This window comes from Sus scrofa, chromosome 9 (assembly GCF_054392235.1).
Source record: "Sus scrofa isolate SSC_HxYL_T2T_F1_AM1 chromosome 9, Sscrofa_HxYL_maternal_Yorkshire_Landrace_v2.0, whole genome shotgun sequence".
NCBI classification, from domain to species: domain Eukaryota; kingdom Metazoa; phylum Chordata; class Mammalia; order Artiodactyla; family Suidae; genus Sus; species Sus scrofa.
Window position 1 is genome coordinate 18252762 of NC_139391.1, and position 26587 is coordinate 18279348.

Here is a 26587-nt window from a genome sequence, read left to right on the forward strand (position 1 = left end):
CTCCACCGGACAGCTTTGCTTTATGACCTTACCTCGGTGGTGAGAGAAATGACTAGAATTTAGAGAAGATAAATCTAAGCAAGGTGACATTTATGTTAAGAAGAGGCTGTGGCAGCATGAGCCTAGGGCATGACCTACTCAACTGCTTCTACACAGTGATAGCTAAAATACAACTCCAAGACAGATTTGTGTTAAGTCCATTCGCTGGCAAGTTATAGATACTGGATTTGAACCAGTCTGGCTAAGAAAAATTTGAGGGAAAGTCTCACACAAACCATTGGAAAGAGAGTGGTTATCTGGTTGGGTCTTTAGGACAGATATAACATAGACATTGAATGCTGCCAGTTGTCTCTCTTTCTCTCCTCTTGTTCACCTTCTGTCTTTGGCTCACTCTGCAGGAAGCCTCATTTTCTCAGATGAGCTTACTCCACAAAGCAGTGTTGGAGACCACTGAACCGCTGAACTCTGCAGAAGGCAAATATCTGTGGACACAGGGCTCTAAAGTACAGGGTCTCCTTCAAAGACAAGATATTCATGTTATTCTATAAACAACTGCACTAGTCCTAAGGATACTGACTTGATATCACTGAGAAGATAACCTTGTCATTGCCTATGCCTGTTCTTACCCACTAATCTTGTCACCTTTCTTTATCCCATTAATACTAATCTCATCACTTTCCCCACTAATCTCATCACCTTCCTTAATAAAAGTCATGTGGGCTAAAGCCTAAGCCCTTCAGAACAGAGTGCCTCCTGGTCTCCTACTTTCTAAATGTAAAGTAGTCTTGTTTGTTTTGTTATACCGCACTGTCCCAGCATGGCAGAGTGGCACTCAACGTGGAGCTGGAAGAGAAGGTCTGCCATGAGCTGAGAAAAAAGGAAGGTCTGCCACAAGCAGAAAAAAGTGAAACTACAGACAGCGGAGAAGGTAGCTTTGCACTCAACAGAGTCACGACCTGAGTAGGCAAGTAGAAAATTTAAACCAAGATAACAATGGGGCAGAATCAATCACAGGAAACTAAACATTATATTCAATTGTTTAAATCTATGTTGAGACAGTAAGAGTCTGAGATAGAGGAATTGTCAGAAGCCATGATCTAATATAACCCTTGGTTTCCAGGCCAGGGTACTGTGGACCCAGAATGTTGGGATCTCATAGGAGAAAATTTATACCATGCCCATCAGTCTGGGGCCTGTCTTTCTGTTTCTTATTTTTCTACATGGGAATCTATCATTCCAGCCTTTTGTTATGTGGGATTCATCTATATATGAATATATATATATATACATACCGGGGTCTAGTAAGACATGCTTTGGAAAACTTGTGGGCCGTAAAGAAAAATCTATGCCTTCTGCTCCCCCTCAGACTGATCCCTTTCTTGATGAGAGTTTAAATAAGCCTTTAGCTGTGGAGGCAACACTAACTCCCCTTCAATCAGCCCTAAAATCTGCTAGTCTAGAGGCTCGAACCTAAAACTACTGCCCCTGATCCTCAAGTCCCAGGATAAAATATCCATGCGCATAACCCTTTTGATTTTAAAGCTCTTAAAGCTCTTCGGGAGAGTGTAATACAGAATGGAGTTACAGCTCTCTTTACTATGAGCATGGTAGAAAGCATGGGGACACTTCAGCTTCCCCCGTGGGCTTGGCATATGATAGCCAAAGCCACCCTAGATGGTACAGACTATTTAATTTGGAAGTCTAGCCTTTCAGATTTTTGTCAGGAACAGGCTTGCTTAAAACGAAAAGACAATGCTCCAATTCAACATACTTTTGAAATGTTGGTTGGGACAGGCCCTTTTCTTGACTCAGCAAAACAACTGACTTAAGATCCTGAGCCTGGCTGCCTGAAGAGCCTGGATGACAATTCCTGAGAGAGGAAATCCACAAGGATCTTTTGTACAATGCCTTCAAGGCCCTACAGAACCTTACCCACAGTTTGTGGACTGCCCTAACTCGAGCAGTATGTTGCCAAGTAGCACATTCTCAGGCCACAGATATTTTAATTGGCATATGAAAATGCAAATGAAGACTGTAAAAGGGCAATGGCCTCCTAAGAAATTCAGGAGGCACCTTTGATTTTATTAAGATGTGTCAAGATGTAGGAAGTACAGGTTATGCTCAAGCAATGCTTGCTGCAGCACTGAAAGGAACTTAGCAGCTCAGGAAAGAGATGTTTTAATTGTGGAAAAGAAGGACATTTTCGGAAAGAATGTAGAGCTCAATTAACAGGGAAATCATCCCTAGCAACAGGATCATCTCCAGGACCTGAGCATAACCCTGGTTTATGTTCTCCATGTCAGAAAGGAAATCACTGGGCGAATCAATGTTGGTCTCAGTTTCACCAAAACGGCACTCTATTAACAACCATTAGCAACTTCGGTGTCTGGAAATGGGAACAGGAATCGGGAATCAGGGCCTAGCCCCAGCCCCATCAACCAATGAGGGCATTTGTGGCTCAAACAGATCTTAAGATAGGAAAGAGTTGCCAGAAAGAAAGGGGAGCATCAGGATTTGGACGTTCAGGGACCTCTCAGGTCTTTTGGACTCAGGAAGTCACAACTGAATGTCCACAAATGACTATTAAGGTTAATGGAAAAAATATAAGGGGATTAACAGACACTGGAGCCAATGTTTCTATTATTTGTTATAGTGATTGGCCTCCCTGCATGGCCTTTAATTACCCAGACCCAAACAAGTTGAGGAGATTAGGAGTTCCCACTACAGTTCAAAGTCAGCAGACCTTTCCCAGGTGGACCAAAAGGAAAAACTGGGTTATCTGAAACCTTATGTTGCTGATATCCCATCACTTTGTGGGGAAGAGATCTTCTGTCTGCCATGAGACTTAAAGGAACAACTAAGGATGTCTGTTGTGGCATTCTAATGATTCTTCCCCTGGATGGAAACTAATGAAAAAATTAGGAAATCAAAAACAAACAGGCTTAGGAAAAAACAAAGTGCAAAAGAACTTATAAACTTGACCATTAAGCTTGATTAACATGGGATAGTGTTTGATAAGGATTTTTTAATAGGGACCATTGAAAATTCTCTGCTAGCCCATGCAGATGCTATACAATGGATTAATGATGGTGCAATTTGAGTAGATCGATGGCCCCTAACTCAGGAGAAACTGACTAAAATACATGAGCTAATAGCTCAGCAATTGCAAGCAGGATCTATTGAGGAAACTAACAGTCCATGGTATACTCCTATTTTTACTATTCCTAAAAAATCAGGTAAATGGAGACTATTACATGATTTAAGAGAAATTAATAAAACAATGTATGCTATGGGAGCCTTACAACCAGGCTTGCCTTCGACTGCAATTCCATGAGATTGGGCTTTAATTTTTATAGATTTAAAGGATTGTTTTTTCACCATACCATTAGCCCCTCAAGATAAATGTAGATTTGCTTTCTCTGTTCCTGCTTTAAATAACAAAGCGCCTATGAAACATATCAATCAAATGGAAAGTATTGCCAAAGGGCATGAAAAACAGCCCTACCATGTGCCAAAAATTTGTGGATTGAGCCTTAGCTCCTGTTAGACTTAAATACCCTGAGGCATGTATTATCCATTACTTGGATGATACTCTCCTCTCTGCTCCAGAAGAACAAGTTTTTAACATCTTGCTAGACACTGAAGTATATCTTAATGAAAAGGGGCTTAAATAAAATAAAATAAAAAAAACCCCTCCATTTCAATATTTAGGAATTTTGATAGAAGGCCATACTATTCCGCCACAGAAATTGCAAATTTGCAGGGACCAATTGAATATATTAAAAGATTTTCAGAAATTATTGGGAGATATTAATTGGCTAAGGCCTTATTTGGGGATTACTACAAATCAATTAACTCATCTTTTAAAAACATTAAAGGGCAATCCTGACCTTACCTCCCCACATACATTGTCTCCAGCAGCCCTCAAAGAATTACAGCTGGTTGAGGAAAAAATAGATGAGGTACAGTTGCAAGTATTGATTATGATAATTCTATTATTCTGATCCTGTTGCCTTCCATACATTCACCTACAGCAGTTCTAGTTCCAGAAATGCCACAGTCTGGCATTGTCAATGGATCCATCTTTCTAATGAAGAAGTAAAAACAACACCACTTTATGTGGACCTCATAGTTAAGGTTATTATCCGAGGCAGATGCCATCTTAAAACAACTGGTTGGAGCAGATCCAAATGTTAAACATGTCCCTCTAGACAAATTTATGAGAGAAACTTTACTCCAAACCTCACTGCCATGGTGGACTGCCTTAGCTGGATATACAGGGGAACTTGATAATCATCCACCCAAAAATAAACTTATAGAATTCCTACAAGAGACCTCTTTTATATTTCCAAAAGTCACCAGATCACAGCCTATTGCTAAAGCTCTTACTTATTTTACAGATGGATCTTCAAAAGCTAAAGCTGGTATTCAAAGTCTAAATATGACTAAAATTATACAAACTTCTTACACTTCTGCTCAAAAAGCAGACCTAATGGCTGTTCAACAAGTCTTAAAAAATAATCTCATATCCTTGTAATATTGTTTCAGATTCTCAATATGTGGTACAATTAGTACAAAAACTAGAAACAGCAAACTTGAAAGAACTAAATGATGAAGAGTTATTCCACCTGTTTTTTTTGCACACAAATTATGAGACAGAGGACATCACCATGTTTTATTACCCCATATACGTTCTCATACTTCTTTACCAGGTCCTTTACATGATGGTAATCAAAAGGTGGACCAGCTTATCATTTCTATTTTTGAAACTGCTCATGCTTCACATGCACTTCTCCATCACCCTGCAGCAATGCTGCATAGAGTTTAGTCTGTCTCGCGCTGTTGCCCAAGATATTATTAAATCCTGTCCATCGTGTCAAAGCTTAGCCCAAGTGTCTACCAATGATGGAGTCAATCCTAGAGGACTAAAAAGCAATCAACTATGGCAAATAGATATTACTCATGTTAATAGTTTTGGTCATTTAAAATTTGTTCATGTTACTGTTGACACATGCCTGTCAGCTCAGGCAGGTGAGACTTTTCAACATGTCAAAAACCATTATTTGGAAGCTTCTGCTGTTCTGGACCTTCCACAACATATTAAAACTGATACTGGTCCTACTTATGCTAGTAAGGCTTTTGCTGAATTTTGTCAAATTTGGGGTATTGTACATGTCACTGGCATCCCTTACAATCCCCAAGGACAAGCTGTAGAAGAACATACACATCATAAATTGAAATTCCAACTTAAAAAACAAAAGGGGGAACAGGAAGGCTCCTACTGCACAAGATTATTAAGATAAGCTTTGCTTACTTTAAATTTTTTCACCTGTAATGAACGAGGAATAACGCCAATGGAACAGCACTATGGCCAGAGTATTCCTGGTACCTCCCCATTAGCATACTGGAAAACACCTGAGGAAAATATATGGCAAGGCCCTGATCCTTTAATAACTTGGGGAAGACGTTATGCTTGTGTCTTTCCAGAAACAGCAGCTACAGCCTTTTGGATTCCTGGCAAGTGTATGAAACAGTGGCACGGAGGAAGACCAACTGACATGTGACTTCGGATGAATGACACTGGGAGTCTGGGGTTGACATAATGCTACATTAGATGTTCTGGCTTTACAAAAGGACACACCATTCTTGCAGTCCATTTTCTAAGCCAGGCTTCCCCTCACAGATGAAAACTACAAAAATCAGAACAGGGCCCACAACTCCATTCCTGGTCTTACTTGACATGGCCCTTAAGGTCTCAGGGAAGAGGCTTGTTTTACACAGTTGCACCTTATTCATGGCTGAAAATTCGGAATGGGAAATATGAGGTCTTTGTCCTGCTTGTTTGTATGTGTCTTTGTGTTGTGTATATATGGCATTGCCAAAATTAATTCATAAGAGAGCTCTACTTAATTGACTTAAAGGATATTAAGCACTTATATAAAGTCTCAAAAAACATAAGTAAACTAATTTTTGGTTCAGGTGACCTGGAAAATATTCAGTATTCAATATTTGTTATTAGATGTTAATGAAGTTAAAATTTGTTGATCTAATACAGACATGTCTTTAGAGTCATCAGCATAAGTATAATACCTATTGTACCTAGGTTTGATAAAAGTCAAATGAGATCCTGAGACTTCAATTACCCAACAGAGAAACTAAGGTCATTTAAGACTATTTATCAGTATGTTCGTTGCCATCCTGAGATGGTCTATACAAGAAAGTGCATGCTTTTAGAAACTATAAAATATAGTCCATGGTTGATTCAAAAAGTAGGAAAAGTTAGCTAGTGCAAAACTTGAATTTGGATTTGGTCTCACTGTTAAAAGGTTTTCTTAAAATGCTGCTTTTGATAACAGATTATGTGAATTTCTTTGCCTTTAGTTTGTATTTGCCTTTGAAATCCATTGTTAATTTGGTTGAATAAGTAATGTTAAACAAAAATCTATGATTCTATCTGACCAGGTATTTTTAAACTTTTCCTGGTATATATATATATATTTTACAAACTTCCTAAATATAAATTACAGGGGAAACATTGTCAAATGAAAAGTATGGCACAAAGAATTCATGCCTCATTGTCAGACTTTTGCCATCCTGATGCCCTTATGGCATGGTAACAGGCTGGTCCTAAACCAGAGAAGTTAAGGTAGGTAAGCAGTAGTTGTGAATTAATCAGTCAGGGCCGTGGGAAATCCAAGATGGCCGCTTGGTTCTTCCCGGCTCCCTGGCAAATCCAACAATGACAAAGAAATAGTTAGAAAATGTGTTTTCCATTTGGGGTAGACTTTCTACAGTCCTAATTTGGCTATTTTGGTAAAAATGAGGGTAATTTTAAAGAAAAAGACTGTTTTGATTCATATTCTAGTTTTGTGTCTTGAGATTAGTGCTTACTGTCTAAAACTCACCTCCCAAGTAGTTCTTTGCCTCTATGTTACATTATTATAAACTTGAACTGAGTTATTAAGAAAAATAATCTAAGTGCGTTTCTGAAGCTGATTGCCGTAATCTGTCTCTGGGCAAATATCAGATGTCCCATGATAACCAGGGGAATATATATATACTCTGGAAGAATATCATTGAAAGGGTTGTCTCCAGCCTAGATAAAAGGTTTCTTACTAGGAATTGTTAAGTGCTGTATGCACAAAGAAAGTGAAGAAAATTAACTCTCAAGTTTATATTTCTCACTAAAGAAGGGCCTCTACATTCTCTTTACAGAGAGAATTACCAACTTCTAAATCACCCTAAAACAAGGCCCTAATAAGAAAAATACCAATGCATGGACAAAAAGAAGACAACATCAGAAGTAGTCCACTATCCCAAGATTGTCACACTTGACTCGTATGGTTATTTGTTTTACTTTTGATTTACCCTGGTAGGTTTCTTCCCTCCAAGGCTCTTATTATTGATGTTACTAGGCAGGATGCCCTCACCTGGTCAGTTAATACCTCCTCTGACCCAGACCATAAATACATTTTCATCTAATGTTAACAGGATGAAAGCTCTTAACTTAAATTTTTGATTATGACTTTACTAATACTGCTATCTATATTATTTTTATTAACTTCACAAAATTGCTATTTCTTGCATTGCCGAATTTGTACCTGAGTCTCTGATAAAATGGTATATGGTTCCATATGAGGTCAGTGATCTCTAGATATGGGAAAATGCAACAAGAGGGAATATTTTCCTGGACCATAATAGATGAAGAAGATAGGTGGTCCAGAGACTTTTGGCTACTGTTAATAAGGTCTAGTCCAATTACAGTACATTGAGTTGCCTATCAGCAAAATCTTTGCCAGATCTAGGAATATTCATTCCTAGCACCATGGGACAAAATGGTCATGATATGCCTCCCAAAACTATGGTCGAGTTTATGACCATGGGGGAGCACTGTGAACTGAAGTTTGGCACTTGTCATCAGCCTCTACATGGAGTAAAGCATGAGCCACTGCAGCTGCAGACCCACAGCACCCCCTGAGCAGAACTCAGCATGGAGACCAGGAGTGAGGCCCTCTGTGCTCTGGGAACACTGACAGAACAGACCTTCAGATAGTTAAGATTTTAAGTAAGGATTTTTATGGGCCCAAATTCTTGCATCTTCTCATATGTAGAAAAACAGGAGTCATTGACAGTGGTATCTGCATTGGCCATTAGAGAGAAAAGGCAGAATGGAGCAGCTGTGGGTCAGACATCCAAAGTAATACTAGGAAATATTATGCGAATAATTTTAGGCAAGTCTCTGTATTGCTGAGAACTTAAGGTTTCTGTGCCCTGTCAGACTTGATGCCACCAGCTGTTCTCAAAGCAGCATCAGCTGGCAGCTGCAACCTTACATTTTCAAGGTCTTCTCTTATAACAACAGAAAGGAGACAACATGTATAAGGACCAATAGTTCCTGTTATTTATGTCTTAATACAACATCAAACAAAACCTACTTAGATAAAACTGCACTCCTCCTTCGATAGTACCAGTACCAGCCTAAATTCCAAGCCTCTGTTTAGTCTTATTTCTCTTTTCTTCCCCCATCCTCTATAGTGGGAATCTGCCATGTCCAGCCACCCAGTAATTGTCACCCCCTAACCAGCAGGAAGTAGCTACAGAAGAGAGGACCGTTGCACCATCCTATATAAGAAAGGGCTGGAATGACAGGTTCCCAGGAGGATAGAGACAGACCCCCACCCCCTGAATGGGGCTGTTCACCTCAGAGACCTGCTGTGGACATGGTCTGCAGAATCGGACTGATCTTCAGAAAGCTAATGAACACCCTGTAATCGAAATTTACTATGAATACCCCGTAATCAGAATTTATTATGACTGTTCATATGCAGCAAATAAATTAAAAAGGGGGAGATTTTGGAGACCACTGGACAGCCTCATATCTCATAGCTATGCTACCCAGAATGCATCAGCTCTCCATCTCTCAAACTCCAGTGTGAAAAATCCTAAGGGGTGCTCTTACTGACTCGGTTTGGCTCAGGTGTCAGCCTCTAAATTGTACATCAAATCCCTAAGAAAGGTTTCAAAAATAGAGATTTCCCATGTTCCACACTTCCAAGGTTCTGATTCATTTGGTCTAGGGCATGGCTCAAGAATCTGCATTATTATTATTTTACCAGTTTACCCAGTAGTTCCAATGAGAAGATCTAGAGCAATAAACTGTGTGACCATGATGTTATGATTGGCAGCTCTCCTCAGAATGACCTGGATGGAATGGGGAGTCGGGCAGTTCCCCCAACAGAGGATGTTCCTCTTGCTGGTTTTAAGGAGCAGACAAAAAGAATAGCTGCTCACTGTATCGTATGTAGAGTTTGGGAATGCAAGATCATTAGAATATTTTAAGGAGGTATTAGAGCATCTGGAGAAAATTTCATAGCCTAAACTCTGTTTGTCTAGTCTGAAGCTAAATTCCTGAGCTAATAAAGAAGGGAAGCTAGAGCTACAAATAGTATGAGGTTATTCTAGAGGAAGCTATGGCTGAAAACTCAAGGCAGACTCCATTTATGTATGTAACATGCTTTAAAAATGCCTGGATAATTAAGAAGCTTATCATTTACCATAAATATAGTATCTCTCTCTCTCTCATACACACACACCCAGAAGGAAAGCAGAAGCATACATTTGCCACTTGACCCAGTCCTAGAATCACAGCCTGAAGTTGTATGAACAGTGACAGCTTCCAGAAAAATGAAACTTAGATAAGTGTGTATGCATACACTTTATAGTAACTAATAATATTGAGCATCTATGCTGTTATAGGAACTATTTCAGGAATTTTATGTTTTCTATTTTTCACAACAATGCTATAAGATAGATATCAGCATTACATTCATCATGAAGAAAACTGAAGCTTAATAGGTAGGGAACTTGTTCAAGGTTATACAGGAAGTGGCTGATTCTGGATTCAAAATAAGGTCTGCATTCAGAGATTGTGCTTCTTTTTGCTGCTTAGGTTGATCTACTTTTGTGCCATAAATCTTGCAATACCTTCTGCAAAACCAATAAAACTTTGATCAAAATTCACATATATTTGTATGTCTAAACACTAAATGGTACCTATTTTTTTAAATATACATATGTGTGCATATATTTCAAACACATAAAAGTATACACTGGTAATTGGAAATATGTATATTTTGAAGTTTAAGAAAACTATCTAGCATTAAAAATTATTTAAATAAAATAGCTGACTATCTGAATCCCCATCAAATATCTTTGGGATTCTGGTCTTTCATTCCTGTTACTATTACTTTGACATGGCTAAAGAGATCCAGAAAAAACTAGAAATTTAGAAACCCAAAGCCTCTACATTACTTGAAGCAACAGACCCTTAGTTCTACTTGAATTTAGGAATTTTCACTTTCATGAAAACTCAGTAACTTGAGATTAATAAATTTGGCCTAAGTGATTCAGACATTCAATAAATTAATATGATACTTGGATGAATCTGGAGCGTCCACCAATAGACAACTTTTTACCTGCAGTTCACAAATACTATTTAAAAAATCCCCATATTACCCAACTTATACTTGAAACTCAGTTCATCTATAGGTATTTGCAGGGTGCAATAAATCAGTCACTCTTCTCTTCCCTATAAATCTGTTTGTGTTGGCCTGGGTCAAATAATAAGTAACAAAAGTCAATGATTTATATTTGGGAAGATGGCTCAGTTCTTTGATTTTTTTTTTTTTAATTGCAAGAGAATATCCCTGACTCGTCAGACAGAACATTCAAATGGTGTCACATGGCCATACATTCTGCAGCTGTCAGGAAAGCACTCCAAATGCTCTTTTTTAAATTTTTTTGGAGGCTGGGACAGGGGTCGGCAGATGGTCAGATAGTCACTTCAACATCTCTGCTAAATTGCAGTCATGCATGCGGGTCAGGGTTATGAAGGCATGATGAATCTATTATCCACGCCAGGTCAACTAGCTTCTCTTGCTACAAATCATACTAGGGGTACACAACCTATTAACTTCATACATGGATAATAGATAAATCACTCAAAAGCATTGATTTTATACTGAGCCACCTTTATTAATGTCACAAGAGCCGAGGGTGTCAGAAAGGCTTGAAATATCACAGGTGTCCATTGCTGAGAGGCCCAGATTGTGTTAATGAAAGGAATGTGCTGGATTACTGTCTAGGCATCTTTGACTTCTTTGCTCTCTCTGGCATTTTCCCATCCCACGAAACATCAGAATCTTTTCTTCTAACATTCTTAACATATTTTGAATCATTTCCTCCATCACCATTGGCAAAATCCAGCCATCAATTATGTCTTAAATGGCATACCTGCATCATACCCTGGATCCTAAGAAATGTACACCCAATATTGTAGCTAGGGTGATCTTTTTAAAACACAGATATTATTATGTCACCTTTTTTTTTTTTTTTTCTGCTTAAAATTATCCAAAGGCTCTCCACTACCTTCAAGATAAAATTCAAATTCCTCCATATGTTATCCAAGACACCAAATTCCAGATCCTCTCTCTCTCTCTCCAGCCTGGTCTCTCTCTCTCTCTCTGCATCCTACTTCATAACTTGAGATGCAGTCATTCTGAACTCCCAGGCCATGGACCTGGGAACACGTCAACTTGCTATTTCCTGAGAGGCCCTCTTCTACTCCCTTCTCTGCAGCTAGCTTCCTCTCACCTTTCCTAAGCAAGTTCAGGTATAACACCTCAGGGAAGCATTCCATTTTGGGCCAGCTATCTACTGCACTCAGCTCCTCTTCATGGTTTCTGCCTACTGACTTCTCTGTGTCCTCTCCCAGGCTGAGAGATTTTATGAAATAAGGACTGTGCCTAGTGCCTTTGTCTAGTAAATCTTAGACACCTATATTTATGGAAGACATTTGTAGGATTCGCCTTATGTGGCAAGCGGTCAATGTACTGACCAATGCTGCTGGGGAAGAGGGGTCATCAGCTTGTCCGCAAGCTATCTAGTGCCTTTCCCCTCTCTTTTTATATCATCATAGTAATATAAAACATATTATAATAAAATTCCTTCCATCAAGGAACTTGCAGTTCAGTGGAAAAGATATTTTATTCATGATTTAGTGTGAGAAATTTTCTACTTGTGTTAATTTCTAAAGAGGCAGCTTTCTGCAAAGGGAAGACTAGAAAGGTCTCTTGGAGGAAAAAATACTTGAGTTTAATTATGACAGCAGTTTCCTTAGAAGCAACGAGATAAGGTTTTTGTGTCTGCTGGGCATAGGGCTGAATTCTAGTTCCATCTTTTACTAACATCATGACTTTTGACAAGTGACTTAATTTCTGAGATTAATGGACTAATGTAAATGCTTTTAAATTATGAATATGCCCTAATGTGTAAAATGAAGTCAGCACCATCCATCTCATGGGGATGTTACTAAATGTGGTTAGTTTCCTGCTGTATTAAAAGTTACAGAGATTAAATGTAGAAAAAGCGTAAGCTGCAAACACATATAGCAAAGACCACACCTTCTTCATCATAAGATAACTGACACCTGACAAACTGGGAGGAAAAAAAAAGGAAAGCTGGTACCAAAGGAATTCTTGTTAGATTAAGGTAAATTGTTCATTGAGACTTGGGTGCTAGGTTTCAAACTTCCTCAATGAGCCTCATCAACAAACCTTGTGAGAACTACCCAATGAGCATAAAGGAAATGTTAGGGAGAATAATGATGTATGTATGCTACACCGAATCTTTATATTAATTCATTTAATAATCATAAGAGCCCTAGGGGGTGATGACAAACACTTTAGCCTCATTATCAGATGTGGAAACTCAGGCACAGAAAGGTTAAGGATTCAGCTCAAAGCAACTTGACCAGCAAGTGACAGAGCCAGGAGTGAAATGCAGGCCATGTGTCTCAACCTCACTGCACTTACAGTGGCAGAACACAGACATAACCCAATCATCTACCAACTATTCACTGAAATCACACTGCATTCCAGATACTGTTCTAGGCAAACTGGATATAGAGGTGACCCTATATTTATATATAGTAAATATTTAGGGAGGAGACCGAGGTTAACAAAGTAAACAATAAATAAGTACTATAAATTTCAGATATGAGTAAGTGCAGTTAAAAAACCATAAAGCTATGAAAAGGAGAAAATGTGACTGGGAAAGCTGGTAGTAATTTCAGTGGAGTACAAAAGAGAGATTTTTCCAAGAGACAGTTGAGCAGATATTTAAATGATGAAGTGAGCAAACCATGTAAAGATTTTCCCAGGCAGATAGAATACCACATGCAAAGGCCTAGAGGTGGGAAAAGCTTGGCATTTGAGGAATGGTGACAAAGACATTGTGGCTGGAGATAAATGTCCTGGGAGTTGATATTGATTTGGACCAGGATTCAGCAGAGCAGGTGGTAAGATGTGACTAATTTTGAAATATATTTTTATGGTAGCACCAGGAGGACTTGTTCTGGACGCCAAGCGAAAAAAGAGGAATTATTCAAGACTCCTAGATTTTGGGGGGGCTTGAATGATAAGGAATATGATAGATCTAATTAGTTAAGATGAGGGTAGAAGCAGCATTGGCCCTGAGGGTAGGGAATACGGGGAAATCATGAATTCTTTCAGGGATATACTAAGTTTAGAAGACCTTCTTAATGTTCAGGAGAGATGCCAACTGGGAAGCTACCTGTACATATGTGAAATGTGAGAGAAAGGTCCTGACTTCAGATTTGAAGATCATCAGTAGATAACTGGTATTTAAAGCCATGAGTCTGATGGGGTCACCTTGGGAATGAGAGACTAAGAAGAGGTCTGGGTGCACTCATTGGGTTTCTGGAGTGTTTCAACATTTAGAAGAGGAGCCGGCAAGGAGACAGAAAGGGCACTGATGCTATGGTAAATAAACAGGAGAGTGTTTTGTTCTAGAAGCCAAGAAATTAACATCTCTGAGGAAGGAGGTAGAGACAGCTGCATCAAATACGGCTGAGACGTCACTTACCTCATCTCAGGATGGAGAACTAATACCATGCTAGTATTAAGCAAGAGGAACCTGCTGTGACTTTGATAGGGATGGTTTTAGGACTACTGTGGAGATGAAAACATGAAATAGGTTAAAATAAGAAAATGAGGTACTAAAGTGGAGTTAGTGAAAATAGACAATTTCCCTAGATTTTTGGTTAAGCAAAATAGAACGAGGCAATAATGGGTGGGGGATATTGAGTCAAGGCACATATTTTAAGATGAGAGGTATGACATCATGTCTATATTAAATTTATCCAGGAAAAAGTGAGGGAGAAAACAGATATTGCAGGAGAGAGAGGAGAAAACTGCAAAAGCAAAGGCCTTAAATGGACAAGAGTTTATGGGGTCCAGGTCACAAGTGAAGAGGTGGCCTTGGAAAGAAGCAGGGAAAATCCCTTCATTGTAATGGGGAGGGCACACAAGCGGATCTGGTCATCCAAAAGTAAGGTGGTTTTTGTTTGAGGATGAGGCAGGGCATGTTTGAGATTTGAGGGGAGCAAATGAGATATGAAATTGTTGTCCCCCAGAACAAGGAAATAGTTTTTCTAAAGACATTTATAAAAACTGTTTCGGTGTTGTGAGGGTTCATTTGAAACCAACGGCGATAAATTTAAAGTGAGCTGACGAGGTGCTTCTCTAGCCAGGCTCAGCTGCCCAGGTGCTGGCATGGAGTTAAGTAGGAAGGTGTAGGTTTAACCAGGGTAGATTAACAAGGGCTGAAATTTTGCTGGATGAACACACACACACACACACACACACACACAAGAGAGAGAGAGAGAGAGAGGAGGAAAGAAGTTGGGCATGCGAAGGAGAATTAAGAGTGATGGACCAGGGAACACATTCTAGGGGAAGAGAAAGAGGAGGGTGTAAAGAAGGGTGAAAACAGGAGGCAAATGGTAGAATCAGTGATTCCAGGTCCCAGTGGGGGTGAAGAATTTTTGGAGTGGAGATCCTAGAATAAGTGATCAGGACAGAGAGGAGGTGCTGTTCAGAGAAGATAAGGCTTGACAGAGAAGTTTTGGAGAGGGTGCAGCTAATGGCAAGGATGAGGTTCAGAGTATGACGGGGAATCCTATGGCAGAGAGTAAGAGAAGGGAGATGACATCCGAGATTATGAAGCAAGTAAGTCTCAAGTCACACACTGGAACTCACAGGTGTCTGACTCAGGGAGAGAATATTCTACCTCACACAAATGTTAGCTGCTATGTCTGACCTTTAAAGCCAGGTAAGTGGTGTTATTGTTAAGATGTATATATGTGTGGGTTTTAGGGGGAGAGAGGTTGGCCTCAGAAGTGGGAGATCTGTGAAATCAGACAAGGTCCTATGTTTAGAAGGCCCCTGCTGTGGCCATCTTTTAATTCTCACTAGTTTTTAAACAAGGACCCCACATTTTCATTTTGCATTTCATCCCCTAATTTATATAGTCCGTTCCAGAGAGATTGGTGATTTAGAAGAGAAATGTCTTCTCTTTTCTCATTGGGGCTAATTTTCCATAAGCTCCACTTTTCTCCATTTAGCAGGCCATTAAAATTTTATCAAAGTTCATAATGGAAGTTTTAAAGAACTCATCTGTCAAACACTTAACCATTAATGTAAATTTCCTTTTAAAACCACTCACAATAAAAATTAGTCTGAAAGTGAGAAATTCCCTGACTCAGGAAAGTGAATAATCCGTAAAATGAAAAGGAAAAATAAATTTAAATGTAGAATCTAGAGTCTGAATTCATGCTTGAATGACAGCTTAGGAAAAATACTTACATTTTTATTTCTTAATATAAATGCATTACATGTTTATTACAGAAGGTGTAGGAAATACATGTAAACAAAAAGAAGTAACTAAAAATTACTCCAAAATCTTTAACATAGAACTTTCTTTGTGCTTATTGGATTCTATTTGAATACCATTTTAAAACATTTTTTTAAATTTAATCTAGTTGGATCTTTTGTCCTTGTAATTAAATATTTTTATATGATATTATCATAGTATAGCAATTGTCTGTTATGTGGACATGTAATAATGTATCATTCAACACTTGTCTTTTTCAGTCTTTAAGATTATAAACAATACCAATATAAACATTCTTTGTGGACTTGCATGTTTCTTTAAGTACAATTTCTGGGTCAAGATGTGTGTCCATTTTAAAGTCTTTGCTCTCTATTTCTAAACTGCTCTTTTATGGGTGCTCCAATTTCCAGGCCCACTCAATGGCAGTGAATATTAACCTTCTTTTGAAATGTTTTGTCAATTGGGTTGACAAAAACTGTTTCGGACCATTATTCTTTGTCTAACAATAAGGTTGAGCAGCTTTTTCTATGCTACTGGCCTTTTGTTTTTTGATGAATGTCCTGTTAATATCTTTTATCCATTTTCTTTTTTCTAGGTGGTCTTTGGCCTTTCTCTTACTGTTCTGTAAAATATTTGTATGTATTATGGTTATGGTATACAGGATTTGCCCAATTTGTCAAAGTCTTGCCAAGGCCTTACCAAAGGTGCAAAGCTCTGCAGGGTTGCTATCTTTTCTCTATGGGGGAGATTTTAAAATACATCATTTAAAAAAAAACAACTAAAAAATGCATAGTAATGGTAGTTATGAAGATGGTACTAAGTGGTAAGGACAGAGACGAAGTGATGGAATGAAAATGAAAATATTTTGTAGTATATCTTAAAATGTATGGCAAAACATTAATAATGAAAACAACAGGAAAAAAAGTATCATGCAAGTCCAGTGAGTATTTCTGTCTTTCGCATTCATTTTTCCAAATCTTGGAAATACAGTTTACATACTGAATATTCTGGTGATTTGGACTGCTTGTCTTTGCACCCTCCACTGTAAGCTTTTCATTAATAGCCTCATTGTGATCCTGATGGAAAAGTCCAGGGTATAATACACAATTGCATATTTCACAAGACAACCCATTAGGATACAGAATGTGGAATGCCCGATTGGGGTTTTGGATTATTGGATTTTTCTTACCCTCTCCAATGTAATTTCTTCAAACTCATATTCAATTTCTGTCCCATTGACCTGTAAATTAAAAAAAAAAAAAAAAAGAGAGAGAGAGAGAATGATTAGATATATTTTAGGAGGAAAGACTGGCATTTTAAATAACATTGGGGGGTTACATTTCATCCTGCTCTGAATAAACCACACTATATTGATGTTTGTGATTGTATGTTTTCATCCAAATGGAATAAAATCCAAGCTTTTCTAAAATATGAGTGAGAATATACCAAAAAAAATTTGCTTATTGCATCCCTTAGAATTTTGTGATGTTTTTGGGGAAAGAAAACAATACAAAATACGTACTGTGAGTTTAGAGAGAATAAATCATCCAGGATGAATGCTATAGTTACAAGGAAAACATTTCCTAATATCTTAAAAATTTTCCATGAATAGACACTAAAATATGACCAAAAATCAGTGGTAAGGGCAATACGACCATATTACTTTTTTTTTTTTTTGCCTGTAATACAGCATTAAGAAAGATCATGTCAGATAAGGAATGTCTTCTTTATTGGCTCAAGCTCAAGGTAACACATCCCTATTATCCTTTTGTTACATTTGCTAGGAAGCCCTGGACCATGTAACTATGTATGCCTGGGTACTTCAGCAGCAATGAGAAAAGAACAAACCAGGACACATTTGAAATTCCTAATAAGAAACCATTTTAACCATCGAACCAACCCTTAAATTGATTTGAACTTACAGAGAGAAACACATTTTAAATATAGCTAAGCAACATATAACATATGCCTTCAATTTCAACAGACATGAATACTGAACATATAAAAAGCTACCTTAAAATAATCTAACAAATATTCAATTCCCACTTTTATCTATTGAGTCCTTCTGAGCCAGAAAAAACTTTTGAGCAAGAAAATTCTTGAATTGGCTGTTTATTATTTCTTATGTAAGTCTCAGCAATATCATTAACATTTAGAAATTAGAAAAAAGCCTAATTTTTAACTAAAAAGCCTTAATTTTTGTAGTGGTCTAACTTCAATTTACTGTCCCTTCTTAAGAAGAATTTAAACATAGTTATTGCGTATTGAGAGCTCTATGGAGGCAAGGACCACAAAGCCCCCATTACCCAAGAGAGCCTGGCAAAAAAGAGATGATGAAGGAATAAAAATGAATGAATAAATGACTGAACTAAGTAATTAAATTATTTATCTGATTTATAAACATAGGCATTTGTGGTTTCTCTTCCATAAGGAATTTGTATATGGTATCATTAACCAAAGTATAATTATAACTATAACCAGCAAATATAAAGAATGACAATAGATTTTACTTTTGTGTGTCCACCAGCCGCTTAGAGCATGTTTTTGATTTTCTAATTACATGAGCTAATTGGTGAATCACATTTTGCTGTGTGACTACATTATCAAAGAGCCCTAAACCAAATTTGATTTTTCTGGGTTTCAGCAACTTAATGACTCAGAGAAGAAAACCTGATGATGTTAATACTAAGCTTTAGCAGCTTTACATACATTTTTTTGTTCCTCATATGTAAGAGTACAAAATGAAACTCAAAATCCCTGTATGTATGTGTTCTGTATTAATCCTTTTTTCATTTTTTTAAATAACAGTCTTTAGTTGACAGAGGGCAAGCAGAAAGGGAAGGCTGAGTTAATGTGATGTGTTTTAATTCTCTCACTATGGCTCCATGAATCTTTTTTTCTTCACTTCAGTGCTTCTCGAGAGTGGAGCCCTTCACATTATTAAAGTGCTGCAAACTGTAGAGAAAAAAAAACAACTTCAAAGAGAAGAAATAAGCCTCTGATAATAAATATCAGAGGTTAAAATTCTATTAGTAAGTGTTTAAAAGACAAGAATATTTAGTGACATACATTGCATAGTTGGGATCTACCAAAATCTTCGCTTAATATATCTATGATGATATATGCTGACTTTTAGATCCTAGAAGCATTATCTGTACATATCCTAATCTGTATTCAGAAGTTCCTTAGTCAGCAAGATGAAAACTATAGCTACATATACTCAATGGGTCTTGAATTTTCAACCCAAGGAAAAACACAGGCAAATTAATCATTTGCCTTATTCAAGTCTCTTTATAAGAAGGGAAGATGACATCCAAGTTAGGATGTAATTTTACTTTTAAAAGAAAATATTCCATGGCTATAACAAGAATTAGTGAAATTATAAAGGGGTGAAAGGATTTTAGCATAGGTAAGGCAATATTTCAACCTTTACTAGAGGAACATATAAAAACATGGAATAACATTAATTACATGAGGCTGTCCAGTTTTCCCAGCACCACTTGCTGGAAAGACTGTTTTTTTCCCCCCCATTTTATATTCTTGTCTCCTTTGTTGAAGATTAATTGACCATAGGTATCTGGGTTTATTTCTGTATTCTCTGTTCTGTTCCATTGGTCTGAATGTCTGTTTTGGTACCAGTACCACACTGTTTTATTTACTGTAGCTTTGTAATATTCCCTGAAGTCTGGGAGAGTTATGCCTCCTGCTTGGTTTTTGTTCCTCAGGATTGCTTTGGCAATTCTGGGTCTTTAATAGTTCCATATATATTTTTGGACTGTTTGTTGTAGTTCCATGAAAAATGTCATGGGTAGTTTGATAGGGATTGCACTGAATCTGTAGATTGCTTTTGGTAGTATGGCCATTTTTATGATATTAATTTTTCCAAACTAGGAGCATGGAATACCCTTCCATTTCTTTGAATCCTCTTTAATTTCCTTGATTAATGTTTTATAGTTCTCAGCATATGTCTTTCACCTCCTTGGTCAGGTTTATTCCAAGGTATTTAATTTTTTGGGGGTGAGATTTTAAAAGTTATTACGTTTTTGAATCCTTTTTTTTTGATATTTCCTTGTTAGTATACACAAATGCAACCAATTTCTGAATGTTAATCTTGTATCCTGCTACACTGTTGAATTCATTGACCAGTTCAAGGAGTTTTTGTGTGGAGTCCTTAGGGTTTTCTATATATCATATCATGTCATCTGCACAGAGTGACAATTTTACCTCTTCTCTTCCAATTTGGATACATTTTATTTCTTTTGTTTGTCTGATTGCTGTGGTTAGGCTGTCCAACACTATGTTGAATAAAATTGGTGAGAGTGGGCATCCTTGTCTTGTTCCAGATTTTAGGGGGAAGGCTTTCAGTTTTTCTCCCATCAATGACACTGGAACACACACTCACACCATGCACAAAATAAACTCAAAATGGCTTAAAAACTTAAACATAAGACAAGACACCATAAAAGTCTTCAACATTCTCTGACATCAACCTTACAAATGTTTTCTTGGGTCAGTATCCCAAGGCAATCAGAAATAAAAGCAAAAATAAACCAATGGGACCTAAACAACACATTTTGCACAGCAAAGGAAACCATTAAAAAACAAACAAACAAACAAACAAAAACAAAAGACAACCTACAGAATGGGAGAAAATAGTTTCAAATGATGCAACTGCAAGGGCTTAATCTCTAAAATATACAAACAATTTATACAACTCAACAGCAAAAAAAACCCAACAACTCAATTGAAAAATGGGCAAAAGACCTGAATAGACATTTCTGCAAAGAAGATACACATGAAAAAATGCTTAGCATCACTAATTATTAGAGAAATGCAAACCAAAACTACTATGAGGTACCACGTCACACCTGTCAGAATGGCCATGATTAACAAGTCAACAAATAACAAATGCTGGAGAGGGTGTGGAGAAAAGTGTACCCTCTTACAATGTTGGTGGGAATGTAAATTTGTGTAACCCCTATGGAAAATAGAATGGAGCTACCTCAGAAAACTAAATATAGAACTACCATATGACCCAGAAATCCCAACCTTGAGCATATATCTGGAACCAAACTTTCCTTAGAAAAAACACATGCACGCATATGTTCATTGTAGCACTATTCGCAATAGCCAAGACACGGAAACAACCTAAATGTCCATCAACAGATGAATGTATTTCTAAGAAGATGTGGTATATATCCACAATGGAATACTACTCAGCCATAAAAAAGAACAAAATAATGCCATTTGCAGCAACATGGATGGAACTAGAGACTTTCATACTAAGTGAAGTAAGTTAGAAAGAGAAAGACAAATACCATATGGTACCGCTTATATCTGGAATCTAATATACAGCACAAGTGAACCTTTCTACAGAAAAGAAACTCATGGACTTGGAGAACAAACTTGCGGTTGGCAAGAGGGAGGGGGAAGGAGTGGGATGGACTGGAGATCTGGGGTTAAAAGATGCAAACTATTGCATTTGGAGTGGATAAGCAATGAGAACTTGCTGTATAACACAGGGAACTATATGATGGAACAGGATGGAGGAAACTGTGAGAAAAAGAGCCAGATCTATGTCCTGCCTAAATATCCCTAAGAAATCCTACCACTTCCTTTGGCAAGATCTTGGGGTAAAGGATGAAATAGAAAGAACTAAGAATACCTCCATTTTATTTTATTTTGTTTTATTTTGTGTTTTTAGGGGCATACCCATGGCAAGTGGAGGTTCCCAGGCTAGGGGTCCAATCAGAGCTACAGCTGCTGGCCTAGGCCACAGCCACAGCAACACAGGATCTGAGCCATGTCTGAAAACTACAACACAGCTCATGGCAATGTGGGATCCTTAACCCACTGAGCAAAGCTGGGTTCAAACTCATAGCCTCATAGATGCTAGTCAGGTTTGTTAACTGCTGAGCCACGATGGGAACTCCAGGATACCTCTATTTTAAACAAAAGTACATATGACTGGGTTGTGACATTTGTGAAAATTTAGTAACTTTTCAGGTGAGTACACCAATACAATAGTCTTTAAGTATTTTTTTTACATTTGCTTGGAAAAGTGATTGCTTACTGAGAGATAAAGAGCCAAGAGGTATAAACAGTAATTCCTCCTAGCCATAATTTTGTGTATTGTCACTCAGCAAAACCAAAAACCCCCCACAACTTTGTGGCAAATGACTATATCTAGGGTGGATAAACAACAAAGTATTACTATGTAGCATGGAGAACTATATTCAACATCCTGTGATAAACCATAATGGAAAAGAATATGCAAAAGAATATATATGTATAGCTGAGTCACTTTGCTATAAAGCAGAAATTTACACAACACTGTAAATCAACTATACTTCAATAAAATTTTAAAAAATAACTGCTTCAACCCCTTTCTCCCCCCTCCAAAAAAAAAATTTGTTGGGAATTGCCGCCATCATCTTCTGAGGGGTTTACAGGCAACCTACTGTCTGAACTTGCCTTGGTAATCTCATTCCACTCCCAATAAGGGACAATATGTGCCTTTTAATTCACAAAGCATCTGTCCTAAAAAGAGTTCTGCCAAATCCTTTTTTCCAGTGATATTTAAGCACCCTGGTAATGTTTTATGCTCCTGATAGTTTGGTGCCTGTACAGCTGCACAGAGAGGGTTCCCATTATCCCAGCTCTGACTCTGATTATCACTTACCACCTCCTCTCCACCTGGACAAGCAAGAGCACTGGCAGTGTTTTAAACATGGAGGGTCAGTAAAGTAGATGGAATTGTCCAGTTTTGAAATGTTTTTCTTCAGATACTCGGTTTTTCTGAACCTAATGGTTATGTAGTAACAGCTGGTAGGTTTCTCTGGTGGCTAGAAAATCAAATTGATACCACACATTGTCCCACACTCTTTTGGGCATGTGGCTTTCCTGGCCTCATATGGAAGCTAACACAAGAGCATAACCTATTCAAATTCAAACTTGGTATTTAAAGTTATAATTTCATAAACTTTGAATGCTTTACACACATTTTTTTCTCTTTCCAACAGGCTTTAGTTAATTTCACTGCTTTTTTTCCTCCCTTCAGTGCTATAGTAACCACCTGCCTGGGTGATAATATAATTTGATTTTGAGATCTATTTTTATCTCCTGAAAAGAGGTTTTTCATGCATAACACATGTGAACTATTCCCTGTTTTAATAGTCTTTAACTGGAATCTTAAGTAATGATTTTTTTTGAATTCTTTTTTATTTTTTGCCACATGTGTAATTTCATTAAAACTAACAGCATACTAAAATGTAAGATGAAAGAATTTTTATACATTCCCATGTCATGTATTACAACAAGTGCTGAAACATGAATATCAAAGTGTCGACTTTTTAGGACTAAACACAATTCCACCCAATGAATAAGTATTGAGCACACAAAATGTGCCAACTGATGTGAGAGGTACTGAGAAAATAAAGATTTTAAGATATAATTCCTATTCTCAAGAAGCATATAGTTCTTAAAGAGGCACCAAACACAAATATATATATTTGTCTTTTAGGACTGCACCTGCAGCAATATGGAAGTTCCCAGGTTAGGGGCTGAATCAGAGGTGCAGCTGCTGACCTACACCACAGCCACAGAATCGCGGGACCTGAGCCACATCTGTGACCTATACCACGGCTCACGGCAACACCAGATCCTTAACCCACTGAGCGAGGCCAGGGGTTGAAACCACATCCTCATGGATATTAGTCAGATTTGTTTCCACTGTTCCACAATGGGAACTCCCCAAACACAAATAATATTAAAACCTCACAGAAATGTGACATCCAATATACAAAATGTAGTGGTAGACTAGAGTCATGGCCCCTCTATTGCCACACGCAAGGTCTGTACAGCTCTATTTACTATTTGTTGTATATACATATATGTTTGATTCCTTAGTAGTATAGAATATGACAGATAATGTAATAATTCTGCCCTTTATTATGAGTAATTATGACGTAGTAAAGAAGACATCTTTGTATCTTATGGTTTTAGCATAGAAAGCTGCCATTGGATATTAGGAGGAATGCATTGATCATAGAGTTAGGACATCTGGTTTCCATGGCCTCTTGCCACTCTCAAAGCAAGACATGGCCTCTTTTCGCTCAGCTTTGTTTGTGGTTGCAGCGTTCAACACTGCCTACCACAAAGATGCGCAGTGAATCAGTAATCAGTAAATGACATTTGTTGGATAAGTAAAACCTGAAGCTCTTAAAGAAGACCTTGGCTGCTAATGAGGATGCACAGTTCCTACAAGGCTCAGGCATTTTAGTATCGCAGCTTAGATAGTCTCACCTCTCAGATGAGTTCTTCTCAGAAGCCCTTACTGCACAGAGCCATAACCATCATCAAATGCCCCTGCAAGAACACACACACACACACACACACACACACACACACACGCACGTTTGCATTCCTCTTTCCTTGTACTTTGCCAATATTTATCCCTTTCTCCTATTGGAGATTAAATATGTCATGATGCTGTACACTCAAATCTTCTGTGTATACTCTCTTTGTCCAATAGGTAGGAACATGGATTCCAGGGTAAAAATAAAAAGACACAGATTTTAATCCTAGTTTCAATACTTACGAGATGTGTAAATGTGAGCAATCTCCTTAATCTCAAAAACTTAATTTTCTCCTGTGTAGAATGCTACCGAGTACTTCCCTCATAAGGTTATTATGAGGATTAGATAATTTTTATGCGAAATACTTAGCACACATCTTAAATAAAAATTTTAATGAACAGCTACAGATTAACAAACTGGACAACCTGGAAGAAATGGAAAAATTCTTAGAAACATGCAATTTACCAAGGCTGCATTATAAACAAACAGAAAACATGAATAGATCAATTACTAGCAAGGTGACTGTATCAGTAATAAAAATTCTCGCAAGAAAGAAAGGCCCACTATCTGATAGATTCATTGGTCAACTTTACCAAACATTTAAAAAATAATCAACAATAATCCTTCTCAAACTTTTCTGAAGAAACTGAAGTGTCCCAAACACATTTTATCAGCTCAACATTATCCTAAAACTCAAATCAGAAAAAGATGCTGCTAGAAAAGAAAACTGCAGACAAATATCCCTGATGAATAAAGATGCAAAAATTCTTGAAAAAAAAACCTAGCAAACTGAATTCAGCAGCACATTAGTCAAGTGGGATTTATGTCTGGGATGCAAGGATGATTCAACATTCATGAACCGATCAATCTGATATATCATATTAACAGAATTAAAAAAAAGTATATGATCACCTCAATGCATGCAGAAAAACATTTGATAAAATTCAACATCTATTCAAATAAAACTCAACAAATTGGGCATATAAGAAATATATGCATTTTTCTATTATTCTCTATTCCAAAGATCCCAATCAGCACACCATAATCCTACCAGCTAGTATCTCCCTAACCTCTGTGTATCTCTGCCATTGTCCCTTGTCCTTGATCTGTAGGGATCAGGGAGGAAACATCTAGATGACAGTGTCACCTGCTCTCCTTAGCTCCACTCAAGGGTGTCACCTTCAGCATCTTGCCCATTTCTTCTTAAAGATCTCAAGTCTTTGGATAGAAATAAAAGGTAGCTCTTTCTCTTTGAAAAAGGAAGAAAAAAGATATGGGAGTTTTGTTCCATCTCAATCCAAAAGAAAGAACTGAAGGCTGATGTTCATTATCTCCATTTTTTTTTTTAAATCACATTTAACTTTGCTGAATGGATGAAAAACAATCAAGTACTGAAAAAGTGAAAGTTAATCTACCAGCATGGAAGCTCTAATCAGGATGAGAGCATCATTAGACAAAGCCTGGAGGTTTGTAGCACACAACTACTTTAATAATAAGTCCACCACTTTCTTTAATAATGTCCCAGCTCCTAGACTATATCCACAACCTAAAATTGTGCCCTTTCCTCATATTAAGAGTGATTATCATGTAGACATTAAAAGCTTAGATTCTAGAATCCAAAAGGCCTGAATTCCAATAGCAGTTCTGTCATTTGCAAGCTGTTAGAATTTATCTATGTTATGTTATTACTCACATTTGTGTAACTGTCAATATTGTTGACTTAAACACCTAGTAGTAAGCAAAAGATTTTTTGTTTAAGCTCTATAGGGCACCTATTTTAATATCAAGTATGCATCTGGTTATTTTAGGAATACTACTCAATTATAATGAGACTAGTTTATAAATATACAGTTTTATAAGAAGCTAATCATAGTTTCCTATTTTTAATAAACTTAGAAACTACAAAAATAGCTGTTGATATTTTTAGTTAAGATTCCAGTTTTGGTAAACGCACTATTCTTATTATTCCCACCTGAATGTGTTCCACCAGTTAACTGATTTCAAGTTAAATCCTAACCAGACAGATTTCTGAGTTTGGTGAACTGCTAAATCATAGCTTTCACCAAATAAAGGGAAAAAAATCAGTATCCTCTATAATCTGTTCCATTCTTAAACATTTTTCTTCTAGTTTTGTTATTTCCTCTGCCTTTGTCATTAAGACTTTATAACACACAGAAATTTGGGGCTAGGAAAGTGATCACAGACTTAATAATTACTATGTGTATTTTTTATTTCATTAGAAACCACAGATTAAAAAATAGATTTCACTTGTAAAACTGTGATAATTTTTTTCCTGGTATTTCTGTCAAGAGAAATCAAGGAAGATAGCTTTGGGTTCTCATATGGATAAAAAGTCACTTTACATATCCAAAAATGTTATTGATTGATGTCAATAAGTATTCTTGGTTTCTGTCAAGAAGGAACAATACAGTCACTTAGTTTAGAATTTGATTTGCCTTTGGTTTGGGAATGGCACA

At 37.3% G+C, this 26587-nt stretch overlaps 1 protein-coding gene across 50 annotated transcripts in view; it reads right to left on the reverse strand.

The window, feature by feature from the left end:
* The window catches only part of DLG2 (discs large MAGUK scaffold protein 2), a 1974117-nt gene that overhangs the window by 651219 nt on the left and 1296311 nt on the right, over window positions 1–26587 (reverse strand). For all 50 annotated transcript variants that reach the window (XR_014814818.1, XR_014814817.1, XR_014814819.1 and 47 more), the window contains one exon: window positions 16943–16993. Coding sequence is in view for 44 of the 50 variants with exons in the window: in XM_084975536.1 (XP_084831662.1) it covers window positions 16943–16993 (51 nt within the window). In the remaining 6 variants the exon portion in view is untranslated. The remainder of the gene's footprint in view (window positions 1–16942; window positions 16994–26587) is intronic.